Genomic DNA, 23,984 nt, shown 5'->3' with positions numbered 1-23,984 from the left:
TTTGGTCTGGTGTGAAATTCAGGGCTTTTTGATTCAATATGTGGGAGCTCAGTGGTCTGTCTCCAGTTAAGGTAACCTTCTGGGTCAGAAATTATCAATGAATAGCTTTGAAGACCTTCTATAACTTTGCTCCGTTTAATCTAATCCAATCCTATTCTTCACAATTTCCTAATTCATGCCTTCCACCTTAGCTGGGCTGCTGTCTTCACTGTTTTTGAATCATGTTGACTCCATTGTCTAAAATGTTATTCCATCTCTGTTTCATTTATTCAAAGACTCCCTCTTCTCCCAACTTCCCATTCTCTCCTTGGAACCTCCAAAATACATTAATCTCATTATTTTCTTTCTTCTCTAGATAGAAATTTGAATTTAACATGTGATTATATATTGGCTAGAGCTAGTATATACTGGTTAGATCTTGAGTCCCCAGGAAAACTCTAAAGTACTAGAAGATAGATTAGATTGACATTTTATTTTTCTGTATCCCTTTATGGCATAATGCTGAGTACATAAATTAAATCTGAGTGAGGGAATGGATAAAGAGGATAATGAAGCATTTTAAGAGAACTTATAGAGATATTCGAGGTATTACTTCTATAAACATCATCATTATTATTTTATACATTTAAGGAAATATAATTCCCTTAGTATAAGCATTTCCTCTGCCAAATGCTGTGGAATCAGAAAAATATACTGCAAGTCTTGCTTTCAACATGACTTGGGGCAAGTCATTTAAGCTCCTTGGCCTCAGTTCTTTCCTCTGTAAAATAAAAGGAATTTCTTAGAAGTTATTCTGAGGTCATAGGGTCATGGCCTTAGAGTTGAAAAGAAACTTAGAGGCCATCAAGTCCAAGCTCTTTATTTTATAGATGAAGAAACTGAGTCACAGAGGATTTAAGTGACATAGTATTAAAGACAGAATTTGAAATTCTATAATGGATAGAAAATCATTATACCATGATTCTTCTCAAAATTTCTGCCAAATTTGGGAATAGACCAAAGAGCTTTCTGTTTTTTTTTCAACTCTACTATCTTATCTATTTTATTATACTACTACTATTTTATTATACCTTCTTCCCTTAGATCTTTATGTATGGAATTATGGATCAATAATTAATTATTAACAGAATGAAGAGATAATAAGCCTTTTTGAGCTTGCATAGGCTGGTTCTTGGACAACAGGCATCCAGGCCATTGCTAAGCCTGTCCAGCTTGGTAGAACCTGCCCCATTTGTATCCTTCAGGCATAGTCTTTGAGGAACCAGAGCTACTTTGATCCAGGAAGGGGCAACAGAGAGTGCTTCAGAGGAATATCATTAACATCATATTAATAAACTTACCTCTGAGTGTCCTGTGCCCTGATTTGGTGACTCACAAGCCTGACTCTGACTGTTTACTGGAGAACTTCTCTTGGCTACAAGGATAAAAACAATTCATGGAAGGGTTAAAATGAGGATTTTTTATAATTTTATTTCAGCATCAAAACAAAGGAATATGACATATTATGCAAAATGAAGAAATAATGAAGCTATTTTCCTGAACACATGTCCTGAGATCAGTCACATATTCAATTTTAAAATTTATTTTAAAATATATTTTAAATTATTCCCTTAAGCTTGCTACTATAGAACACTGTTTTATCAATGATTCAGCAGCTTACTTGTCTAATGCATGATAACTATTAATTCTATAAAGTCCACCTGTTTTAAAAATAAGACTCAGTTATACTATCACCTGAGGGCAAGGGGTAACATGAGTGTCTTGTAAATAATAGGCACTTCTTGGTTTGAATTGAATGATGAATAATCAGGAAAGGCTTCATTTTATTTGTGAAGGATCACAAAGAAAGCTGCTAACTTGCCAAAGTTATAAAAGAAGAAAAGCAACATATTATCACTATTTGATCAAAATTTACAATTACTTTCTACCTAGAAATACATTTGCTAGGTTTTGTAGCATTAAGTGTACTTAATAAGTGTGTGTTGATTGAAAGATGCTGCATAAGACTGCAAAAGTCATCTATCAGGAGGAATTGCCCTCTTAATGACTTCTTCATTGAAAAAAATCATCCTACCATCCTCATGCCAAATGAGAAAGGAGCAAAGAAGGAAATTCCTAAGAGAATCTTTTTTTATTTTACCTCACTGGGACTCTATGGGATTGTATGGGATATATTGGGACTCTAACCATTTACCTGTAATGATGTTCCGGATAGGTTTCACCAGAGCTGTAAAGGCAGAGACCTCAGGTTGTCTGTGTTCCCACATTGGTTGCCAAATAACAAGACCACTGGCCAATCGGAAAGTCAGGTCAGATTCCTGGTGGAAAAGAAAAGCAAGACTCTTCATCTAGATCCTAAGAAGGGGACAAAAGGCTACTCATATCAGGGGTGAATTAAATAAGTTTCATGGAATAAAAAGAATCTGACAGGGAAGCCAGCCTAGCTGAAGCACTGATACTGGGAGAGAGACAAGAGGTAGCACATGCCAGGAAACTCAACACACCACCAAACCAAAACAAACACATGCCACCAAACAAAAAGACTACAATCTTGGCCACCATCTCTTCTGAGACCCTGATGGAGATACCTGAGCATCCTGAGGCCAAGAACTTTGAGAGAGCAGTGCCCTCCCTCCAATAATCATATCTGCTTCCAAACTAGCCTGCAATAATTAGGCACTTATTAAATGTTTATTGATTGATTGAGAAATAATGGCAAAGAGGAATTCCACTTTCCTCATTATGCACAGCATGACTGCTAACCAATTACCACCAACAAGAAGATTATCACAGAAGCCCAGGGAGTGGCAGCACTAAAATCACAGCTTGTTTCTATCCTAGCCCATACAGCTATCATTTTGGGAAGCAACACCTGTGGGAAAGGAGTGATCAACCATCCCCACCAGCTGTTAGCTAACTCAAGCCAGGTAAGTTTGTATAGCCCCAGGGGTGAGGGGTAAGTCTTGAAGGACAGACATGAGGTAGCATGAGCCAGGCAAGTCAAACCACCACCACCATCTTGACCATTATCTTCCTTCAAACCCTGAGGGAGATATCACTAAGTCCAAGACCTTGAGAAGAGCAATGCTTCTATCCCAGGGTCCTCAGCCATCATCCTAGAAAGGAACCCCTGGGGAGATGCAGCCTTGCAAGTGCTAGAGCCTTAAAAATGCTAGTTCTGGTCCCCAAAGTCCTTAGAACTGTCAAATAGGTCAACATCAGAAACTGATATTTTATCAGGGAACATAACATCAAAGAGGAAACATTAATACCTAATTTGCCATTGTTCCCAAAGGACTCTGAGTCTTCTATTTGTTTTGTAGCTAAAATGTTCCATTTGTATTATCTCCCTATTAGAATATGAGCTCTTTGAGAACAAGGAATGTGTATCCCCAACACTTTGCTTTGGATAAACTAAACCCTTAATAAATGCCTTATTCATTCATTAATGATATCAGAAGACCTAGTTGTCTCCATCTAGACACTACTCCATGACAGCAGGCCTGGATCATACTCTGATTTTCTCTTCTATTGCCTTAGAAACAGTGTTCTTATACAGAGAATGTGCTCAATAAATATTGGTGAGGTAATTGATTGGATGGATTGGTGGGTAGGTGGAATGTTGCCATTTTACTGTCACTCATAAAACAAGTGGGAATAATATCCTATTATCCATGTGTCTTTTACAACCTACAAAACTTGCATCAACAATACCACACACCCTGAGAGACCTACAATCATTTTTCCTATCTGGGTTAGCTTTCAGTCCATTCTCAGGAAAGCTAAAGCAGATAAATGAAATGCCATATACTATTAGAAACTTCTGGGTGAGAGGAAGAAGGGGAAGAAACTTCTAGAATTTTGCAATCCACCTCTAGAGACTGAAAATTTGAAGCATGAACATGGAAAATTTTGGAAATTTATTTTGTGTAACTATACATATTGGTAATGGCTTTTGTTTTGCTTTCTAAATGGGAAGGGGAAGGGAAAATGGGAGGGAGAGAATTCAGATCTAAAAATAAAATAAAATTCAATTATAAAAATAAGTAAATGTTTTTGTTTCCTCATTTTTACATGATGTGTGTGTATAAGCTTTTACAAAAGAAAAAATTCCAAGTGGCAAGGAAGCATACCTCTTAGTTGTTTGTTTTTAGGGTTAGTAGGTGTGTTTAAGCAAGAGGAGGGAAAAACATGCTTGCTTTAGAAATATTATTTACTAAGGGTTATTTTGTGATGGAGACAGGCTCACAGACCAAACGCTTTTCTTTTTTTCATTTTTTGTAGTTGGATTTTTTTGTCTAGGGGTATTTTTCATTATTCACTGTCAATTTTTTTATTGATATTTTTGTTTTTTAAGAAAAGAAAGTAGAGAAATGGAAACTCAAAATTTTTGAAGTTGAATGTTAAAAACAAAGAAATAAATTCATCTAAAAAAGAAAATAGTGGAGATATTTATTTTATAATCATGAAAGATAAAAGCAGAAACATGAAAATTAAAGCGTCTCCTCTTAAGAAAAAAAACTGTACCTTAAATCTCTTTTTGAAAGTCTTTCCAATTTATCTTTACCAGCTATTGTTACTCGTAGTTTGCCCTCATTCCCTCTCACTTGAACTCTTGTAATAAGCTCTTATTTGGTCTGCCTGCCTGTTCAATGTGTGATCTCTCCAATCCATCCTCCAGACAGCTGCCAAAATGAGAGTCCTAAAGTTCACATTTGTCCATACCACTTCCCTGCTCAAGACACTTTCCTGATTGATTACCCATTACTCTCCCTCACACAGTCTCTGCTCCAGTAAAACTTGGCCACCATGTTCCCTGAAGACGACACTCCATCTTTTGTCACTTTGTCATTGCCCAGCTGCCCTTCCCACCTAGAATGCTCACTCTTGTTACCTACACTTCTTGGAACTCCATCTCCACTCAGGCTCAGCTCAAGTACTCTTCCTTCCAGAGGCCTTTTTTTTTATTCTGTCCATCTTCCATACTCTCTGCCTCCCAGTCACTGTACATTTGGTGTGTATCCTGTATCTACTTATCTTCGAACACATTATGCTCCTTTTCCTTAACAAATATAAGCTTTTATAAAACAGAAACTATCTCACTTTTAAAAAAATATATATTATTAACTCTTACCTTCCATCTTAGAATCAATACTGTATATTGGTTCCAAAGCAGAAGAGCAGTAAGGACTAGGCAATGGGGGTTAAGTGACCAACCTAGGGGCAACCAGCTAGGAAGTATTTGAGACCAAATTTGAATCCAAGATCTCCCATCTCTGGGCTTGGCTTTCAACCACTGAACCACCTAGTTGACCCTGATTAACTCAGTTTTATACTTGTATCCCCATAAGTTATTATAGTGCCTAATTGATCCACTTTTACTTAGATTATTACTAGAACTTCCTATTTGGTCTCCTTCACTTAAAACCTCTTCCATTCATTCTTCATGGACCAGCCAGATTGATATATCCAAAACATGTTTGACTGTCACATTCTGCTCAGTGACCTCCTCAGCTGTTGAAAAACTCCCCAACCCATTTTGTCTGCTTTGGGGGATATTGATGAGAAAATAGAGTTTGAGGAAATGCAGGAGTGGAAATAGTCAGTAGGCATCAGAAAGAAACCAATGATCCTTAGGGTGTGTTTATATTGTGTACCATCTTGGTTTTCATTGTTGGTTCCAGAGGGTTCATTGTTGTAGATGTTATACCATATCAAGAGGAGATATGGAAAATGCCTTTTCACCAGGGCTGCAATGGGTAGAGCCAAAATCAGCCCTCTTGATCTGGACCAAAGGATGTTAAAAGCCCAAAATAAATTTCAGGGATGAGAGAAGATCCACTTTATGAGAGAGAATGAGAGAGAAACCACTTTAAGATTTGCAAAGATCTTTATCTTTTTAAAGTATTTGATTTGAGCTTTATAACAACCACCAAACATCTGAAGAAGGTCTGATTATTATCTTCATTTTATAGGTGAAAACAAACCCAGGAATGAGGAAGTTAGTGATTTACCTAGGCTCATACAATTAATAATTGTCTCCAGAGAATTTGAACTTCAGTCTTCCTAACTCGAAATCCAGGGTTTTGTCAGACATACAACAAAACATGACTTTTGTGCATGAGGAAGAACTGGGTTGCTTTTCAGAAGTGTTCAGGCTCATGGACAAAAGGGTGGTACAGAGCACTGAGCAATAATAGCAATGAATTGGGTGAGAATCCCCACACAAAAGTTAGGGGATCTGTGGAAGGGCTTTTTGTGAATACTTAGACATAGGAAAACAAATTTAAATGGAAAATGCTAATATATGTTTTATTGTAAATAAAAATATAAAATAGTATATGTCATTTTAAAATGACTTGTTTTCTGCTAATCACAATGGATTTAGTTTTCATTAACCTCTGAGTTTCTGATATTCCCTTCCTTACATCCAGAAAACAAAATGACTATAAGTACATAGGTTACCTCTTTGCTCCACTATGAACTGTTTAAATTACATAAAATTTTTCTCCACCACGCCTTACTTAAAACTGTTTTCTTTTGAGGTCTGTCAATCCTGCTCCCTCAATTGGGTATTTGCTATGAATTTGTCTACAATTATGTCCTTTTGCATCTAAGGTTCTCTCTTGTCAAATAGTGATTTCTTGTCCCCAAAGCTGGGGTCTTTGGGTTTATCTAACACTATCTTGTTGAGGTCATTTATTCCATTGATCCATCCATCTGTCTTTTAGACAGTACAAGATTGTTTTGATGACCCCTGCTTTATAGTACAGTTTAAGATCTGGTACTGCTAGGCTCCCATCCTTCACTTTTTTTTTTTCATTATTTCCTAAGGTTCTCTCTTGGAACAGATGCAAGATATTTGGCTTAGAGTTTGCATACCCTTTTCCACAAAATATAAAATTTTCCAATTTAAAATGTAAAAGTATTTACATTTTAAAATAACATTTAAAATCAGAATTTGTAACTTGAATTTGTTGTTGTTCAGTCATTCAGTAACGTCCAAATATTAAGTTCATGGGCTTTTCTGGACAAAGATACTGGAATGGTGTGATATTTCCTTCTCTAGTATGTCCCCATTTTACAGATAGTGAACTGAGGCAAATAGGGGTAAAGTAAGTGACTTACCCAGGGTAAGTCTAGTAAGTGTCTAAAGCCAGGTTTGAACTCAGAACTCTTGAGTCTTCCTAACTCAAGACTTTGCACTCTATTCTCTGCAACACCCTGTTGCTTCGATGCCTATGAACTGATATCCAAAAATGATTCTACCAAGACTTGGTCTTGCAGAGGTAGGAAGGTTACTTGAGGTTGCTTTCTTTCTCTCTGGATGTCTCCTTACCTTGATCCGGTGCACCAAAGGAGCGAATAGGAACACGAAGAGTTCGACAGTGGCCATGGAGTTCTGGAAGAATTTCCTACGACTATTCTCTTCTTCTTCATGAGAGCTGTTTCGCCGAGCATGCACTGGGGATCCCTGGTTTTCAACTTGATGAATGAAGGCACTGCTGCCACCACCCCAACTGGAGCCTCTTTCACCTCCCCCAAACCGATCACTGTTGCAATCCTGGGGGGCCTCGAGCAGCATCCAGTGCAGGGTGTGAAGGAGCTTGGTTTCTGCAACACCTAGTTTATCCTGATGACCTGAATGAAAAAGAGTTGCTGGTGACATCTTTAGGGCATGACTAGAGAAAAGGATTAAGCAATCAGTTCCAAATGTAAGGGCTGTGAGATTTCTGCTACTAGTTTACCCAGAGATGGGGCTTGTACTCCATGGTTTAGCTTTCCCTCCTTTCTAAGGGTGGTGAAAATAACAGTCAATTGAATGCAATGAAACAACTTGTAAAGAATTTACTGGTTTCAAGGGATTAAAAGCTACCAAAAGCAATGGTGAACAATACCATAAAACAGTAGTTCTTGGCCCAAGGTCCTGAACTTATTTTTAAAAATACTTTGATAACTATTTCAGTTTAATTTATTTCCATTACGATCCTATTTTTTTATTTCATGAATTTAAAAATATTATTCTGAGAAGAGGTACATAAGGGATAACAATAGGGTCCATGACAGAAAAAAGATTAAATATGGCTGTTTAAGGGTTTTCTTGTTGAGGTTTTCATTCAAATAGGTTGTATAAACATATTACAAGAAATTTTAGTAAATTTGAAAATATTGATAAATGTTTTTCTCTACAGATGTTTCAAAATCCTTGGAAATGCCTCTTGAATAACAAGGCTTTCTTAGTGAAATGGATTAAGGGAAGTACCAAACTTTTTAACAAAGAATAAATCTAGTCTGATTTATATCATTTCCTTCCCCACCTCTGAAGTAATGTATATATTGACTCACCTAAGCACAGTCTCCTTTACTGGCCCACCAGAGATGATTAGTGAGCTAACACTCTTCTCTACAGGAAAAGGATTAAGAAGGAAGTCCCTTTGTATAATGCTAGGAGTGAAGGAGGTGGTCTAGGTAAGCTGGTTACTGGATAATTCTGATATGTTTATCCAGGTTGCATTTTAACATGTTTTTTTTCCTTTGTTCATCTTTTCTATAAATATTTTCTGACATTTTCTTGGAACAAAGAGTCACATTAAAGGAACTAGGGAGTGGTAGGGCTGGGGGAGGCTATGTTAGTTATTCATTATAGTCTCCAAGCTAGAAATGCCCTGGATATAGATTAGTATTAATGAAATAAAATTGTTTCTAGAATATTTGAGCCTAAATTGTAGGGCTCAGTATTAGTATTAATAGTTTTCTTTCATAAAATATAAAAAAGGGCCTCAATATTTAAATGAATCCTATACTATAAAATGAATACTCACTCCATAATTTATCTGAATTAGCCTTTCAATTTCGTATATGAAATTTGCTTAAAGTGGATAATAATTATAATCTTTTTGAAAATTCCTTCAAATACAAGGTAAACTGTGCTACTGTACCATTAAAATACATCTTTTTAAAACATTTATAAGGATCAAAGAGATTTTGAACTTTAGAAGTATTCTTTCCCATTCCTTTAGTGAATTTTCAAAGGTAATTAAATATTGGCTTGATGTCAGCTAATTAGATTTCAGTTCAGAAAGACTGGATTTCAGTTTTAGTGTTCCTCCATATGTGGCAGTAGAACTAGTTTAAGTCAGAGATTTGCTGGTTCTATGAATTTTCATGTGGGCAGCAAAGGATAATATTAGGTTCCCCCACCACATGATTGTAACCATTAACCATAAAATCTTTCAGTCCAGCTGACACTGGGAATACCAGTATATTATGATTACCTAAAGAAATGCACAGAAAGGTATATATCAAGTATATTTTGCTGAGAAATTCTTTTTACAGTTGTGTCAATTAACAGGTTTAATATACGATTTCATAGATTGTTGTATGAAACCCAATGTGATTATTTTCATTAATAAATTCAAGTAGAGAAAATATAGAAATGAAACTAACAATAAAGATGATAAAATAACTTTTTAAAACAAAAGATATAGTCAGGGGCAACTGGGGGGCTCAGTGGATTGAGAACCAGGCTTATAGAAGGGAGGTCATAGGTTCAAATCTGGCCTCAGATACTTCCTAGCTATGTGACCCTGGGCAAGTCACTTAACTCCCACTGCTTAGCCCTTACCACTCTTCTGCCTTGGAACCAATACAATGTATTTATTCTAAGATGAAAGATAAGGGTCTTAAAATATATATCACTTATTTAACCTTCTGAATCTTTTCCCTCATTTATATAACTTTAATTATATTCCATTCTACTCTTCTGCCTTAGAACCAATACAAAGTATTGATTCTAAAATAGAAGGTAAGGGTTTAAAAAATATTGACTACAGTTCATTTTAAGGGACAAATAAAAAGTAAAAGAGAGGCAACATGGCCTTAGGGATAGTGCCAGACTTGGAGTCAAGATGACCTGAGCTAAAATTGCACATTACAAGCAAATAAATACTTAACTTCAGGACACTCTCTCAAGACTAAAAGCTAGAGATTAATTGTGAAAGAATCTGGTAGGAAGAGTTCTTGTACTATCCTAATCACTAGTCCTTAAACTAAAATTACAACTGTGATCCAGAGAGATGTAAACTTAATGTTAATAGCAGGGCAGTGTCTTTAGAGATGGATGCATAAATCCATAGTCACGGAGGAAAGGAATGGATCCAGAAGCAAAAGTTCTGAAGACAAAAATCAGCAACAGGTAGCTGTCATCATTACAGAGTGACTTGTCGTTAGTTTTCTGGGAACCACACTGGGAACACATTGGTTCAGCCAGAATTCCCATAGGCAGGTAATGGTATACATTGAATAGCTCATGATGGAGTACCAACCTAGCTTATTTCTGTTAGAGAGTAGTGTTGCAGTGCAGTGAAGAACATGAGGCAATGCAGCCTGGACCAGCTCCCAGCGGGAAATGCTCTGGATGGCTTCAGAAAGGGCTGGAGAGAGGCCATGGAGCTTGTTTTCTACCAGAACTCGTTCAAAGGACTAGAGGATGGAGAAAAGAACATACATGATTGGGCTAGATGATCTTAATGCACAATAGAGAATAGAGTCTTAAGATGCCTTATGTTAACAGGTATTTTTAAAAGATAAAAATAATAACTCACATTAACATAACATTTCACAGTCTACAAAATACATTAAATACATTATTATGTTTCCTATTCTTAGTAACCTTATGATACAGGTAAAGAAACTTAAGTTTCTGTATTTTATAGCTTATAAAAAGCAGAAAGTGCACTCAATTTGGTGTCAAAGGTCCTGGGTTGGAAATTTACAAAGCATAGATCTGTGACGATTCCATTAAATCCATTAAAATTCTCTAAGCCTCAGTTTCTTCCTTTGTCAAATAAAATGATTGGACTACATAATCTTTAAGGTTCTTTACAATTCTAACTCCTATGATCATATAGGATTTTAGCTTTAGATATGGAAGTAACCTCCGAGGTCATCTAGTCCTTTATTTCTACACATGATTTTCCAAAGGTTTATAGCTAGTGTAAGAGCTGAGACTCAACTCATGGGTCTTCTGGCTCTTTCCTGCTGTACCATGCTATCTATGATACAAATTATAAGCCAAAAAAACCCTTCATTGTTGTCATCTTAACAATTATTATATCTCTATAGGTTTGTATTCAAGTAAGTATTAATCTATGATAACTTTTCCATTTATAAATTTTAAGTCTATTTCTGTAGTTTGCATGAAACACATGTGTAGATGTTCATTTCTATACAATGAGGGAAAAGAAGCTAGGTTGGTCTTGATTTTTTAAATGACTTAAGTGAAATATGCTCATTAAAATATTCCTGAGTAACCCATAGGGGTTGTTTGAAGTTTACAGAAGGACAAATATCTTAAGGGTCTTCATGGCCAAAATTGGTGTCAATAAATGTTTTCTGCTTTTGTGCACCTCTGATCTTAAAGACAATACCTCCTTACTGAACCTAATCCTGGGATCATCTGAACTGACTCTCAAGTGTCTCTAAAGTCAGAGCTGGCATTTGTTCATGATGCAGGACACCCTGCCCCCACATCTAAGCTGCTTTTGCATGGATGATTTCAATTATTCTATGTTCTGTTCTGGAATGTTAACAGAGTGAAGCTTTTGTTAAGCATTCCAGAACGAGATTTTATTATTTTACTCTCTCTGCTTCAAATATGTATGGGTAATTGAGTTGGAATTAAGGATGGGGAAAATTGCGATAAAAAACAAATGACCAAATTTGGTAGAAAAAACCCTACAAAATACCAATTCACCCATTCACCTCACATGCATATGAAAGATAAAAAAATAGACCTAGTAATCAAAGCTATTCTGTGATTCTGTTATAGAAAAAAAAAAAGGAGAGATCAGAGTTGTGGCCTTTTGTTTTCTCTTAACAAGCTAAATAAAGGCCTTTAGATAGTGCTTGTGTTGTAGATCCAAATACTTTTAAATTCTTCAGCCTCCAAGCATCTGAAGCATTAATTAACTAAAGGATAAGTGTTTTAGGAATTTAAAAGTATAAAAGATTCACCTAAATAAAACACCTAAAATAATCTTTGAGAATACTTCCTACAGCAAAACATTAGCATTTAAAATGGCCTATGTATATCATGTCCAATGCTGCTAGTGAAACTGTTTTGTTTCCAATCCCAGAAACAATTTCTTTTATGCATACACACATTGTCTCCTCATCTCCACTCCCCCAACTCCTTCTTTCCCCCACACCTTGGCTTATGTGTTTATATTTCTTTTATAAATAGATATTTGCCAAATAGGTATGCCAAATTGTAGATGGATGGGTCCAGTTCAAGTACCAAGAGCAATTTAGGACTACTGAAAGGCAGATAAAGAATAAATGTACAGTGAAAGAGAATTTATAGTAATGCAAACATCAAGTTACTTCTGACCTGAGCTAAGCAGAATCATAAAGCAATGAACCTATGAAAATGTATCTTTAAGAACTCTGTTTTGATCATTTAGAAAAAAAAATTGAAGAAGAAATTTCAAATTGTGAACTTTAAGCAAAAGCTAATGGCTATAAAAGATTTAAGTTGCCCTTACTGATTTTCGATTAGGTTAGGGCCCCATTTGTCCATTTATGGTTGGTATGCCTATCTGCCATTAGACAAATTTTCATATATGTATTGTGGATGACAATAGAAATGTAACGATCTCAACTTGACCTCCCAATTTATATCTATCTTGATTCTATGTGAACTCTATTACCATTCTACTAGATCTCCATTTTTCATTTTTTTTTTTTTTCAGTCTGTAAGATGAGATGGATAATGCCTGTCTAGTTTCTTTTATGGGGAGTTTGGGAGGACAAATGTTATTGTGGAAATGAAGCATTATCAACAACCTTGAAATATGCACTCTCCCATGTAGACAACAGAGCTACATAATAGTATTGCTGTTTATTGGAAGAATTACTAATATCATTTGCTAGTAGTCAAATAAGTTCCTCAACTTAGTTTTTGGAAGTTATGTCATTGTAGAATTTATTGGACCAAGTAGGCTAGATAAAAACTTCTGAAAATAACTTGAAGATTATCTTTTGTTTATGAACATTCTTTTCTGATGCTTTGTATCTTTATATATTTTCAATTTGTCCTACAAATTTGGTGATTCACATAAAAAACTCACAAGTTCATATTATTTTGCTTCCTCGAGCATTTCATATATGTCTCATATGCATCTACTGCTGAAATTAATCACATGTTCTTCTATTTATCACAGTGACTAGGATGGATTTGTCAGTTAAAGAAGCGAAAAATCACATACCACACAGGAGGCTTCATATTGTTTCCCCAGTTTGGGCCTCAAAAAGGCACTGAAAAATTAACAAATTTTAAAAATTGAAGCAATAACAGGCAAAGCAAGGTATTATTTATATATAATCATTAAATATTCTTTGTATTTTTACAGCTAACAAAATGAAAAGCATAGTGTCATAAGACTCAAATGGCATGTTTAAGAACAGCTAATGAACAAGCATTTGTTGTCAGCTACAGTCATTGTTTTTATACAGTAATTCTATATTCAAGGGTCACGTGCTTATTGTTAACCTAAAAGTAAGAGTAAATTTCTAGAAGAAATGGTTATCTACTTGGTGTACTTCAAATGTACTACTAATATTGTTGAAAACTGAAAATGATTACACCTACTTAGCCTTGGAGTTGAATCGAAAGCCACAATTTTCGGAAACCATTTTTACAACTGGCAGCTATATATTTTAGAGGTTGCTTATTGGAAAAGGATTTGGGCCTTTCCAAGAAAAAAAAAAAGAGGCAATCTTTCACTGAAAAGCTTTCCTCAAGGGCTTTGACCAGGAAGATGACAAGCATGTCTAAGTGAAAGCAAAAATGGTAACAAGTGGTCATAACGGGCACTCTCTCAATATGAGAAACTGGACAAACAACAGGTCACAGGTCCAAAATTACAGCAGGAGGTGGAGGAGAAATCAGTACGCATAAGCACGCTTATCTTCCTTGTTTCTCCTCCCCCTCTTCCCTTTCCAGTTACGTTCCTTGATCCTCAAATAAGATATATATGTATATATGTAATATCTATATCTATATATTTGATAGCTTCCTGTCTGTATGTGCTCAAACTTCATTAAAAAAAAAAAGGGATTCCAAAGGCTTGCTTTTTTTCCTCCCCAGGGAGGGAGTTGCACGCATTGGTGCTGCAGCAACAGCAGCAGAGCATTGGCCCCATCCAGAGCATCTCCAGTGGCCCAGGGAACCGGGGTTGGGGGGGAGCGGGGAGGAAGTATTCTAGGACCGCGCAGTGCGGCGTGTCTCTTTGCCCCTCACCTGGTTTGCCTCCATAGGAAGGTCTGGATGGGGAGGGGAATGCCTCGGCCGCTGTCCTGCTCCTGGCCCTCGGAGCTTTTCCTCTTCACCATGATGGTGGCTCCTGTGAGCCCTATTGAGGGACCCAGAACTGCCTCCTCGGTAGCCGCCGCCGCCTCCTCTTCCTCCTCCTCCCGCTGTTCCCCCCAACTCTCATCCCCTCCTTCCCCGAGGCAGTGCCGGCTCTCTCCGCCCAGATCTCCCGTCCCTCTCCCCTTCCCCCGCCCCCCTCCGCCAGTATAAAATGGCTGCGGGAGGAGGGGAGGATTGGAGGAACAGCGAAGGGAGGAGGGGGGAGGAAGAAGATGTCCGCCTCGCCCCCCACTCTCCCTTCCTTTGCTTTCAGCACCTCCCACTGTGGACAGCGACCCGCACACTGTAGTTCAGCTAGGGGTTATGGGAAGGCGGCAGGCAGCAGCCCAGTGAAGCGGTAGGTAGTTTCCACTCTCAGCATTTCCCTCCTGTCCCCCTGCGTCTTTTCTCGTCTAACTTGGCCTCTACATCCCGCAGTAAAACTGTTCCTCTCCTACTAGCTGTACCCCAGAAATGTCCACTGTCTCCTGACCGCCTCACAGCAGTGACTGGGAAGCACCGTTTGGGAAGGAGGAGCATTTGGGAGCTGTCATTGACACTAACATCACTCACACCTCTAGGCAGGAGATCAGGTGCATCCTTTTGAGTCTCCACTTCCACCTTCACCTCCACCCCAACACACACACTCACACTCACACACACGCGCATTCACACACACACACAAGCGCGCGCATTCACACACACACACACACACACACACACATATACACACACACACACAAAGAGGCACATACATTTCCCGTCCCTAGAGCTTAGCAGGAAGGGTGCATAGAAAGGGGGGGGGGGTGGAGTGTAAACCGGGAAGAGCTGCAAGCTTGGCAGGTCAGAGAAAGCCTGCAAATTACTGTGATGTGAAAATTTAAAATGTCAGCAGGAAACCGACATTGCCTGTACTGTTTCTTTCAAAGAATGACAAAAACCAAAGAAACCAAGATGAATCAGTTGTGGGTGAAAGTTAATTGGTGTGAGGAAGAGCACACATAATTATCTCGTGCAGCCATTTATTTTTATTGTGGTCCATTGGATCCATTTGAATGACACCATTTTGCTCTTTCCCTGGTAGGACTCTCTTTCTTGGGCTTCCAGAGTCAAAATGATTGAATATCAAGGTTTCTGAATTATATGGATTTTAGGAATATTTACAGCAGTAAAAGAAAATGTGGAAAGAAGCAAAAATATGGATAGAAAACAGCATCAGAATACTCACTGGCCTAGAAATAAAACACTAGAATTGGGGGGCAAAGCATTATACCATCTTCACCTATTAAGCAGATAAGTAAAATCATAGGCCCTGAATTGAATGAGATAAATAGATACCAAGGTAATAAAAAATATACTATTCATTGTGAAGAGCATGGTCTGTAATTTAGAGATATTTTTGGCTCATGAACATTTTCTCCATGTATTTTTCATAGTGATAATTTTTCAAAAAATTAGGTTTTTTCACACTATGATAATTTCTCCCAATATCTGTCCTCCCCCTCAAAAGCAGTCATCTCATATAACAAGTACTACTTTTAAAAAAAAAGAAAAAATCAATAAGAATACATTGAAAAAGTTTGAAAATATGTGAAATGTGCAACACTTATGGAACCCTTTCCCCATCTCTGCAAAAGGGTAGTGTGGAAAACATCTTCTGAAATCTTTTCTTTCAAGCCATGTTTAGTCTTTATAATTTCACAACATTCACTTTTGGTTTTTTTTTTTTAGCAATTGCATAGTGCCAGCTTTTAATAAGGATACAAATCTAATAAATTCAATAGGAATATACCAAATTAAAAATAAAATAATTTTGATTCTGAAAAACTAGTAAAAGAAGATTCAGAACAAAAAAAATCCTATTAGTGAAATAATGGACTTTGGAAACCTTGTAAATTAAAAAAGGGAGAGGTGTAAATGAGAGGTTAGTCTCATAGATATATAGTATATCCTTTTAGAAATGAGAGAATAAGATGATAATAGGAAATGCAAATGGGTAGCAATAATGGTAGTAATCATAAGAGTACTCTTTCCAAAATGTCAATGAATATATGAATAGAAGTAATGGAATTGTCATGATAAAAATCTGTGATAAAGAGAAATTGAGAAAAAAACTTCTGAGCATGACCATTTTGTTAGCAAGGCTAGCAATCACCATTAAAAGGGATCCAAGGTTCCTCAGTAGCCAAAGATGCATGTGACATTTAGGCCACCTCTTTTTTATAGTAGAAATGGTAGTAGTACCAAAAATAGGCCAGTGATGCAAGCTAAACAAAACTGGATGGATGAACTAAGCTTGGTTTGACTCAGAATGAGGGATTTCCATAACCCTTCCATAAGGATCCTCTGGAAAATTTTGTGGTAGGCAAAGATCCAGTGATCAATTTGACTCATCTCCCTCCATGGTCATCAAGTTACAAGCTTAAGGAAGCTCAAACTGGGGGGAGTGTGTCCTACCAATACATAGTGGGTTAATTATTAATACACAAAAAACTGATTAAGTCTTATTAAAATAATACAAAATAAAGTGGGCTATCACTTTTCTATTTCTCACAATGCAGTAGAAAGAACAATAGATTTGGAAATGAAGGTATTAATTTCAGATTTGCTACTCATTTGCTAGGTTTGGTCTATACCATTGATGGCAAACCTTTTATAGACTGTATGATGTGCTCCAGGCCCCAGAGATAGTTGCTGTGCCCCATCCCCCCATTAAGTGTCCAGTGGACCCCCCCTTACCCACCTTACCCCCACAGGGGAGGGAGAAAGTGCTTCTGTTGGGCTGCTGAGTGGAGGGGTGAGTGAAGTGAGGAATGCCCTCTGCAAGTATAGAGAGGGGGAGGGAAATGACCTGAGGGCTTTGCTCCCTTCCAGCTCTGCAGCCTTTGTGTTGCCCTCCTTATTACTCCCCCCAACCTCTATGCTCTCCCATTGGGCTGCTGGACAGAGGGGTAGGTGATGTGAAAAAATGTAGTTAGGCATGGTGGAAAGGGGGGAAGGGAGCAGCTCCTCTCAAGTTTCTCTGCCTTTCTAGTAACAAGCTCTGGTGGGGTGGGGCTAGGTGAGGGCTGTGCATATACCCACAGAGAGTGCTCTGCATGCCATCTTTGACACTCATGCCATAGATTTGCCATCACTGGTCTAAATTAAAACACTTAATCTTTTTTGGGCCCTTGTTTCTTTACCTGTAAAATTAGGACAATGTACTAGATGATTTCTGAAGTCTTTCCCAGATTGAATTCCTATAAAGTTGTATTGATGGGGAAAAAAGGTATCATAAACTGCCAAAATTCCACCTTAGTAAAAATTTTGGTGGAAAGGAGAACTATAACCATTTATTCTTTTTTATTTGTAGATATATTAAATTGATGAAAGCATTCATTAAGTACTTAGTATGTGCCCTGCACACATTATGCCAAGTAAACATTGGGACTGCAAATATCAACAAAAATAAAGGCAATCCCTGAAGTCAAAGGACCTGCATTCTAAAGAGATAATTTAGCAGATAAAAAGAAGCTGAAAGTGGGGATAGAGGTGGGAAGAGATAACCACTTAGGTAATGTGAAGTTCTCAAGAAAAAAACTGAGAATAAATTCAAAATGGGTATATGACTTAATTATAAAGAGTGAAATCATAAATAAATTAGGTCAACATAGAATAGTATACCTGTCAAATCTGTGGGAAAGAAAGGAATTTAAGAGCAAACAAGAGATAGAAAACATTACAAAATGTAAAATAAATTACTTTGATTATATTGAACCAAAAAGGTTTTATACAAACAAAACCAGTGCAACCAAAATTAGAAGGAAAGCAACAAACTGGGGGAAAAATCTTTATAACAAAACTCTTTGACAAAGGCTTAATTTCACAAATATATAAGGAACTAAGTCAAATTTACAAAAATCAAGCCATTCAACAATCAACAAATGGTCAAGGGACATAAATAGGCAGTTTTCACATGATGAAATCCAAACTATCAATAAGCACATGAAAAAGTGTTCTAAATCCTTCCTGATTAGAGAAATGCAAATTAAAACAACATTGAGGTACCACCTTACACCTAGCAGCCTGGCCAATATGCCAGCAAAAGAAAGTGATAAATGTTGGAGTGGATGTGACAAAATTGGGACATTAATGCATTGCTGGTAGAGCTGTGAATTGATCCAACCATTCTGGAGAGCAATTTGGAATTATGCCCAAAGGGCTTTAAAAGAATGCCTACCTTTGACACAGTCATATCACTGCTGGATTTGTACCCCCAAGAAGATGTACAAAAATATTTGTAGCCACACTCTTTGTGGGGGCAAAATAATTGGAAAATGAGGGGATGTCCATTGATTAGGGAATGATTGGATAACTTGTGGTATCTGATGGTGATGGAATATTATTGTGCTGAAAGGAATAATGAACTGGAGGAATTCCATGTGAACTGGAAAGACCTCCAGGAATTGACCCAGTTAAAGGAACAGAATCAGGAGAAAATTGTACAGACTGATACATGGTGGCACAATTGAATGTAATAGACTTTTCTACTAGCAGCAATGCAATGATCCAGGACAATCCAGAGGAATTTATGAGAAAGAATGCTATCTGCATCCAGGGAAAGGACTATGGGAGCAGAAACAGAAGAAAAACACATGACTGATCATGCGGTTCAACAGGAATATGATTAGGGTTTCAATGTTAAAAGATCACTCTACTGCAAATGTGAATAACATGGAAATAGGTTTTGAACAATGATGCATGTATAACCCAGTGGAATTGCTTGTCAACTCTGGGATGGGGGAGGAAAAGGGGAGGGCATCATGAATCATGTAACCATGGAAAAACAATATAAAGAAAAAAAAGATAAAAAACTGAAAGAATGCTGAGCATGCCTGGCTTAGCCACTTCCTCAGATAAAAGTTCAGGAGTAGAATTTGCTAAAATTAGGGGAATGAAGATTCATTTTCCAGGGTGGAAAGCTAAAGTTTGGGGAGTCAGTGGAGAATCAAAACAAATATTTCAAAATAGAAGTAAAAACCAGAATGCTATATAACTATATTTCTTTAATAGTTAAAAAATACAAAGCATATATGTATATATTTCAATAAGGCACTAACACAATGTTTATATATATATATACTTTCTGTATTTCCTTGGACAAATTTTTGTCAATATTTTTTACCTACCTTTGCTACATACTAGCTATGTAATATTGGATTAGGCACCTAATATCTCAGTGATGCAGATATTCTTTGATATTAATAAATAATAAATTGCAAGAAAAGTGACAATATGCATTGGTAGAGGAAGTTCCTCATCAGGGGTTCCCCACACTGATGAAATCATAGACCAATTGAAAAAATAAATTAAGCATAATTTAAAAAATGCTCTTGAAATAACAAAAAATTATGTGATTCTTTATGGCTATAGCTTATACATTTAACTTTTTTTCTCCTAGACAGAGCAAGTAGCATTTTATTATTCCCAAAACATTCTTGAAACATTTATCATCAGAGCATTTAATACAATACTGGAATAATAATAGCTCATATGACTTTAAAGTTTGCAAATTACTTTAAAGTTAGCAAATCTCACTTGATCCTCACAACAACACTGAGGAAAGTATACAAATATCACCATTTTACAGATGAGAAAATTGAGACTTAGATGTGGGATAGTAATCTGAATTCTTCATTATTTCACCTCTAACTGTTCCATTGTTGCTTATTTCTATATTGACTTCTTTAGAATCAACTTCCTTGATATCTTACCACTTAAAATTAGTCCCTAATGTATTTAATTCCTGCTGTTTTAACTTTTATTTTTGTGCCTTCATTAAAAGAATAACATTCTCTGAATTATTGATAAGGTAATTGATTACTTATTCTTTTTATCAAGCAATCTTTTTTATTCCTCTCTAGTCAATCACATTCCGCATAGCTACTCGCTGAAATCTTTTCTACTTTCCTCAAACTTGCTCCAGCACCCTTTACCCCAGTTTCTTAGCAGAGGATATGATTTCATAGTTTGCCAAGAAAATAAAAGCTCTTTGCCATGGTTTCTCTCTTCTCTTCTTTTCTGTATTTCAAAACTACTCAACATCATCTTTATTCTCTCCTCAACTCCAGTCTTTGAACAAGAGGTGGCCATTATCTGTACCAAAGCCGTCTCTTTTGTTGTTCCAATTTCTTCATACAGATTATTCACAGACATCCCCTTTCTCCCTAATCTTTAATCCTTTTTTGTCTAGTAGTTCCTTCATAGCTCAATCAATATTTATTAAATGTCTATTACATTTCAGGTATTGAGCTAAGTCCTGAAGATACAAGGTAACAAAATACAGTCCCTATAAATTCTGGGTGCTTACAATCTAATGAAAACAAATTATATATAAAGGAAATGTTTTACAAGATAAACAGAAAATAACCAAAAGAAAGAAGACAATAGAACTAAGAGAAGGAAAGCCTTCCTATAGAAGATGGGATTTTAATTAGAACTTAAAAGAATCCAGAGAGATCAGTAGTCAAAATGCAGGAGGGAGAATGTTTTTTTTTAAAGGATAGGCAGAGAAAATGCCCAGAGCTGAGAGATGAAGTGATTTTTGAAAATATGGTAATGCAAAGTGGCTAACAGAAACTTTTTGCTTCTGTAATTTCTAACAGTCACAAAAAGTCAGTTAGAAGTCTTAGAATCTTCAGAAAGTCAGTTGGAACTTGAAACTATAAATAGAGGTGAAGTTCCAACTGATGAGGCTTTTGCCTTCTGGCTTTTGCTGTGGCTGGAGGCTTTTGCTTTGGCTCAGCCTATTAGCTTTGCTTCAGCCTTGGCCTGTGCTTATCTTGTCTTGGGGAAATTTAAACCTATGTCATTTCTCTGGACCTCTCCCTGATCTCTCCATCTGCATTCCCTTCCCTTCCCCTGAATTTCCTTTGGGCCCTGGGTGGAAGGGAGGGCTTGGTGATTGAACATTGTGGGTTTTAGTTTCTATAGATAAGTAGAGTACCCTCAAATAAGTTAACTCTAGTTCTAGTGATTTAATAAGGACGTTACTTAAAAGGCAGTCAAATCTCCCAACTGGGAGAGCACACTCTCTCAGTCTAAACCCCTCCATGACCCATCTCCCACCATCACTCCTCTCCCTAGCAGCAGTTAGAAATCCTGAACCTCTTCCCTCTGACTAACCTGAGATTAATAAATCCCCTTGTTGTCTACTCAAAACCTCTGGTGAATCATTGTATCAAAAATTGAGGCAAGGGCTAAAGAGGGAAGGAATCATTTTCTTTTTATTTCTTGAAAACTGGGGGCATCCATCTTGGCAGGAAGTACCTACCCAAGACTTCCTCCAGCCATCAGTTTGACTGGCAGGGAGGGGCCCTCTAGACTCCTCCCTCAAGAGACTTTAGAAACTAACAAAAGAAACCTTCCAGCCAAAACCTAAATATTTGTTACTGGCCCTAGTTTCCTCCCTGTATCCTCTGTCTCAAGCCTCTGGGAATAAACCTATTTGAGCTGCCCTCTCCTACATACCCCATTTCCTTTATCTCCTATATACCTTCCCATATCTTCATTCCTCCTCCAATTACCTTATAATCACCTAATATCCCCTTTATCCTTCCTCACACCCAAATTGCCTTCATTGACCCACACAGATTACCTACTTTTTATAACAATACATTTATTATTTATTTTAACATTTATTTTAAAAAATCAAATTCCAAATTCACTCAGTAATTCTAGGCTCTCCCTTTTTCTTCATTCAGAAAACATAAAATCTAAATTTACAGAAGTAGAAATAGAGAGTTTAAGCAGCCCACTTTTAGAGGAAGAAATTGAACAAGGCATAAATGAACTAATAAAAATATATTATGTTTTCTTATGCTCAGAATCCTATCCCCCATACTTAGTAGTTGTATGACTTTAGGCTCTCTGAGCCTCAATTTTCTTATTTATAAAATGGTGGTACTTGTAGCACTTTCCTCAGGGTTGTTATGAGATCAAATGAGGTGAGCAATATAACCTCAATTATGCATGTGAAAGCATGCAAAACATATTTCTATATTAGCCATGTTGCAAAATAATAAGGCAAGACAAATAAATAAGTGAAAAAAAGTATTCCTCAATCTGCACTCTGAATTCATCAATTGTCTCTCTGGATGTGAATGGCATTTTTCATCATGAGTCCTTTGGAATGTGGATTATTGTATTGATGAAAGAAACTAAGCCTTTCACAGTTGATCTTAGTTAAACATATTGCTGCTAATATATAAAAAGTTTGACTGGTTCTACTTGCTTCACTTTGTATCAATTCATATAAGTATTCCCAGGGGTTCTGAGACCATCCCTCAGCATTCTTATAACACAACAGTATATTCCATCATGATGGAGACAGCTAGGTGGCTTAGTGGATAGAGTCAAGAAGACATGACTCCAGATTTGGCCTCAGACACTTCCTAACTATGTGATTCTGGGCAAGTCACTTACTTCTGACTATATGAAAAAAAGATTCACTGGAACCACTGGAGAAGAAAATGGCAAACCGCTTCAGTATCTTTGCCAAGAATACCCCAGGGATAATTATGATCCACAGGGTCAATAAGAATCAGAAGAGAATGAACAATTGAACAACAAAAATTTCATCATAATCATATGCCACAACTTGTTCAACCATTCCCCAATTTATAGGTATCCCCTCAATTTCTAAATTTTTGCATCTATTAAAAGAGCTGCCATAAATACTTCTGTACATGTAGGTTCTTTCCCTTTTTCTTTGATCTCTTTGGAACACACATATTTTAGTGGAATTATTGGATCAAAGGACCTGAAGAGTTTTATAGCCCTTTGGGCATAGTATTGCTGGGTCAGTACCCTTAACTTTTTTTTTCATTGATTCCCTTGATATTCTTTAACTTTTACTTTTCCAGATAAGTTTTATTTTTTTCTTAGCTTTACAAAATTTTTAGAAACTTGTTTGGTATGGCATAAAATAAATCATTTAGGTAGAATTGTCATTTTTATATTGACTTGGACTACCTATGAACAATTAATATTTTTTCAATTGTTTAGGTCTGTCTTTCTTTGAAAAGTATTTCTTATTGTGCTCATGTAGTTTCTGGGTCTACCTTGGAAAGTGGATTCCCCATTATTTTATGTTGTCTATAGTTTTTTGAAATGGCTTTTTTTCTTTCTGTTCCTTTTTGTTGAGTTTTGTTGGTGATATATAGAAGAGATAGAATGTTTTGATTGTGGAACAATCAGGACACCAGTGCCAGCTCCCTGGTTTATGTATTAAGACCATTCCTGTATTATAAAGTAAATTTTGTAGGATCTTTCTGTTGGCTATTTTTGCAAATTATTTCTATAATGTTATAATGAATTGTTTTTTGAATATTTGATAAAATCTGCTTATGAAGCCATCTGGTTCTGGTGTTTTTTATCCATGACAATTCATTTATGTTTATTTAATTTAAAAAAAATTTCCTCTGAAATCGGGCTGCTTAAATTCTCTGTTTATTACTTTGTTATTTTAGATTTATTTTCATGCAAATATTAATTTATTTCATTTCCGTTATTGGCTTTATTTTCATAT

At 36.6% G+C, this 23,984-nt stretch overlaps 1 protein-coding gene across 3 annotated transcripts in view; it reads right to left on the bottom strand.

The window, feature by feature from the left end:
* The window catches only part of UNC80 (unc-80 homolog, NALCN channel complex subunit), a 233,058-nt gene extending 218,664 nt beyond the window's left edge, over positions 1-14,394 (bottom strand). For all 3 annotated transcript variants that reach the window (XM_044667510.1, XM_044667509.1, XM_044667511.1), the window contains exons 1-6: positions 14,303-14,394; positions 13,269-13,317; positions 10,326-10,482; positions 7,340-7,641; positions 2,195-2,318; positions 1,341-1,414 (exon numbers count right to left, since the gene is read on the bottom strand). In XM_044667510.1, the coding sequence (XP_044523445.1) occupies positions 1,341-1,414; positions 2,195-2,318; positions 7,340-7,641; positions 10,326-10,482; positions 13,269-13,317; positions 14,303-14,394 (798 nt within the window). The remainder of the gene's footprint in view (positions 1-1,340; positions 1,415-2,194; positions 2,319-7,339; positions 7,642-10,325; positions 10,483-13,268; positions 13,318-14,302) is intronic.
* Between the last annotated feature and the right edge of the window lie 9,590 nt (positions 14,395-23,984).

The sequence above is a fragment of the Gracilinanus agilis genome, chromosome 3 (genome assembly GCF_016433145.1).
Source record: "Gracilinanus agilis isolate LMUSP501 chromosome 3, AgileGrace, whole genome shotgun sequence".
NCBI lineage: Eukaryota > Metazoa > Chordata > Mammalia > Didelphimorphia > Didelphidae > Gracilinanus > Gracilinanus agilis.
The sequence above is the reverse complement of the archived record's forward strand: the minus strand, read 5'-3'. Positions and strand labels throughout refer to the sequence as shown.